The sequence below is a fragment of the Austrofundulus limnaeus genome, unplaced genomic scaffold (assembly GCF_001266775.1).
Source record: "Austrofundulus limnaeus strain Quisiro unplaced genomic scaffold, Austrofundulus_limnaeus-1.0 Scaffold365, whole genome shotgun sequence".
Classification (NCBI taxonomy): Eukaryota; Metazoa; Chordata; class Actinopteri; order Cyprinodontiformes; family Rivulidae; genus Austrofundulus; species Austrofundulus limnaeus.
In genome coordinates, this window is record NW_013952767.1 from 44,353 (window position 1) to 48,698 (window position 4,346).

Below are 4,346 nucleotides of genomic sequence, written 5' to 3' on the forward strand. Positions count from 1 at the left end.
GAGCTGTTAGCTTTAAGAAACTGAGCAATTTAGTTGGATAGCACAGTACTAATGTCGGAAAATAAGCTGCTTAAAGTCGGCATCAACCATAAACTAAATCATATTTCTGTATTTATTTCAGATTTAGTCAGTCATTCACTAAGTTCTTATCAGTGTTTAAAGAGGATGTGTTAAAACTGTTTGGTCAAAGTTAAATATGAAACGTTAAAGTTCATTACAAGTGGCCCTTCGAGGGCCACCGTAACGCTCATGTGGCCCTCGGTGAAAATGAGTTTGACCCCCCTGGTTTGATACATAATGTATATYGAACCTAAAACACTGTATTGAACAGTTCCCTACAGATACATGTATTGTTGCTCCAAATGTATTCCTCTTTGTCTGTCTTTTCTTGCTGTTTTTCTCCCTTAAATGCATGTTTGATGGCCACGCCATCTTTCTTCATGAAACGCCCATAAAAATGCTGTTTACCTTGATTTGTCCCAAAGAAAAGGCTCCAGGAAGCAGGTTTGCAGAGGACATCCCTGACTATAGTCAACTCAGAATCCCCTCGGCCGAAACGCTCAAGACTCTGGAAGATGTCAACACAAAGATTTGTGTTGGAACACTGGTAAAATCAACACTAAGCAATATTTAATGTAATACTCAAATGCCTCAGTAAGTTTTAGTGTTAATCACATCGCCAACAAACTGTCGCCTTTTTCCCAATGTCAGACTAAAATATGTCCTGGCATATAACCGTGCAATATAATTGCTTGCAAAAATGCTTCAGCAACACATTTGTTATAAGAAAAAAAAAAAAAGAAGAGAAATTCAGCTTAATATGTGTAGATTTGTTCTGTATTAATTTATTTCTTGCATTTTTCAGGAAGGGGAAATAGTTTGCGTTGACTGGAAACTTGAGAAAGATCCATCCGGACGTCTGTACAGTTGAGTGGTTGAGTTTATGGGATGTTACTTCTTTTAAACGAGTTTAACTGCTTTGGAAAAAACAATTCCTGTCAAATAAAAAGTGTTTTTTTTATTATGGTTTCTTCTTTCCCAGGTGCCAAACCCCTCCACTCTTTCAGCACTCATAACTCCATGGTGAACACAGTTCAGCGATCGCCCTTTTTGAAAGACATTATTTTGACAATAGGAGCCCAGAATTTTGCCATTTCTAAGGAAGGAGTCACAGTAAGAAAACCAAAAACAAGTGCACAAGTTAGACATGAAGATGCCAGTTGTCGAAATTGGTACAAAATCAACATTTAAACAAAAACTTTAAAGCTGAGATTTTGAAAATAATCCATGAGATTTTCTTTATGTCTGTATTCATGATGCAAATGAGGACATTTTATGTAATTAATGACAATCATTACAACGTGACCTGTATGAACATTAGTGTGTTGAATGTGAACTTATTTTAGGATTTTCACAGTTTTATCTTCACATTTCTCTGAAAATCTTCTTGAACATGAAATCCAATGGTCCATGGTGGGCTTTTCTGACGACGTCACCCAGGATCAGTTTTGCAGCACAGCAAAGTGTCATAAATCAGCTCTACTCTTCAGATTTCCTCATACACTTCGCTTAAAGTGAGACTGAGACTCTTGATGACTGAGTTTTAGGCTCAGCTTTTAGCTAAGAAGTTTTATTCTTGAGTTGGGGCGGCTGTGGAGGAGTGCTTAGGGGAGACGTCCTGTAACCGGAAGGTCGTTGGTTCGATCCCCCGTCCAGCCATTTCAGTTGTTGTGTCCTTGGGCAAGACACTTCACCCGCCTTGCCTACTGATGGTGGTCAGAGGGTCCAGTGGCGCCAGTGCATGGCAGCCCCACCTCTGTCAGTGTGCCCCATGCAGGGCAGCTGTGGCTACAGTGTAGTTTGCCATCATCAGTGTGTGTGTATGTGAGTGTGAATGGGTGAATGTCTGTAATTGTAAAGAGCTTTGGGGTCCCGAGGGACTTGATAAAGAACTCTATAAATTCAGACCGTTAACCATTTAACAGCATTCTTAAAGGGATCCCTGATTAGTTATAACATTAGACTTTATTAGATAAACATATATTTNTTTTTTAAAAACAATTGTAAACCAGCAGGTTCTTTCTCCTTGGAAACTCTGAGGTTGTTGTTGGTGGGTTTCAATAGTTCACCTTTGACCCCCGTAAGTGATCAGGTGACCAGGACACTGCAGTGGAATGTTCCCTTTTGACTCTTGTTCATTTACTCTTGATTTATGCGCTCCTAGTGGAGAGGAGAAGAAGACTCAAAAAAGATGTCATTTTGTGGGGGGGGGGGTTTGGACTAAAAGCTGGCAAAACCTGCTGAAAAGAGGAAAATGTTACAAGGTGTTTTGAGTGCTTCAGGACAAGGAAGAGYGATTTTTGTATCAAGGAAATGTCTTAAAAACATTTTGGATTTCTGGATTACTGTTTGGATCTTGAAAGTGGACATATTCTTCAAAAGTAAGTGAAMACCCTTTTATCCCCCTGCTGCTGTTGGTTTATGAGTTGTTTGGATGTAAATGCTTTGACAAAAGAATGGATTTATCTAGTTTTTTTTGTGTGTTTTGGCTTTAATTGGTGATGAAGGTTGGGTGTATGTGCACCAGCTGTGATTCATCTAGCTGATTATTGATAGTTTTCTGTATTTTCTTCATGCTGGGAGTAAATCTGGATGGCAGAACATGATTCATGTGGCTAATACCTTTCATTTGAGCCCTCAGTGGAGTCTCTTGAAGTATTTAGGAGTTATTGCTGTGTCCAAATATAGAGGCCGGGTCCTTCAAAAAAGGACCCGGCCTACCCGGTGTGGGTGGGCCAGGCGGGTCCTTGGTTCACTGCGAAGGCAGGGAAAAAAGTGGTGCAATGTTAAGCATTGAAAAATAAAATACAAGTAGAGATTATGTTTGTAGGGATGTGGATAAAGTTTTAATCCTACACCAATATTAAATCTGACAGCGGATTCCAAAAGAACATTTCAAACCAAACAAAAYATCATCAAAATCATGTGATTATCTGAAGTATGAGGGAAGTTATTGATGTTTGTTTAGGTGAAATCAGCTCATGTTTTCTTGCTGCAGTTCACCAATGGGGCCTTTGTGACCATTTCACCTTGCTGTTTTCTAATTTTGCTCATAACTTCCTCAGTGTTCAAGATATCGTCATGAAATTTTAGGAAAAGATTCCCATTCTGGTTTTGTAGGAAGCATCTTGTATCCTGAAAAACTAATAAAACTTAATAATAGCCAATTCAAAAGTAGCAGAAAAGGTATAAAATAACATTACAAGGCAAACTGTAGCATCAAATCAACTTAATGTGTCTCAGAAAGTAAGGAAATTAAAACAATTTAAAAACCATGTGGACATCTGTTTTGTAAACGAAGCTCCTCAACCAATGACAGCGTGTTAAATGTGTCAAGTGATGAAGACGAGCATCAAAACACTTTGCAACAAGAGCTGTTCCGGATTTTAAAAAAAGCATACTTCGATGTTTCAAATCATTATCAAATTTGGAAGAAGGGCAGATAAAATAATGTTCTTCATGGCAGCTTATCTCTTTAAGGGGTCACTAGAAAAACTCGGGTGATTTACTTTGATCCTCTTTTCAAAAAATTGTCTCTTCAAAACGCATCAACAAAAATTAAAAACTCGAAGACGAGGCTGTAGCTAAGTACCTGACGGCAGCCAGATTTGTTGAAATTCATAGAAATAACGAAGCAGGAGGAAATTATAAGCAAACACACAGAGCGGCCTTGCAAAATCTGGTCACAGCAGTTTGGGAAGAAAATGGCAGCAGCTGCTGACGAAATGTCAACATCCCTAATGTTTGTTCATCACAGATTGTGTGAACAAAACAAGGTAAAAGTATAGTTTGGAGAGAAAGTAAGATATGGAAAATGAGCTGGGATAATGAGACAAAAGGGAGACATTTATATAGAGTTCAAAATACATTTGACGTTACAAGAAATAGAGGAATGAGTTGGAGGGAGGAAATAAGTATAAATAGAATAAGAGAACTGGTCATAGTTTTTTGAATGGAACTCTTTTTAAGATGGGGAAACATCCCAATGGTATGTGTGATTGGTATAGTGTTGAGGAAACTATGGAACAAGTTTTTATTGGTTGTAGAACATTTAAGAGACAAAGGAGTATGTTAAGTATGGAAATGGGAAGTAGTGGAGAATTAAAGTTTAAAGATGTGGTCGCACAGTTGAATAGTGATGAGGGGAAAGGAAAGATATTTCATTTTTTGAAGAATATTGGTCTCATTGAAAATGTTTGAGGGAGGAAATATATGATGGTTAGATACAGTGGTTTGCAAAAGTATTCATACCCCTTGAACTTTTCCATATTTTGTCACATTACAAC

General features: G+C 38.1%; 1 protein-coding gene across 1 annotated transcript in view; it reads left to right on the forward strand.

The window, feature by feature from the left end:
* Positions 1-4,346, forward strand: part of LOC106528248 (WD repeat-containing protein 63) — a gene marked incomplete at its 5' end in the record, with an annotated part of 17,289 nt that overhangs the window by 10,889 nt on the left and 2,054 nt on the right. The window contains 3 exon segments of the mRNA XM_014023373.1: positions 486-607; positions 866-926; positions 1,043-1,173. Coding sequence (XP_013878827.1) covers positions 486-607; positions 866-926; positions 1,043-1,173 — 314 coding nt within the window.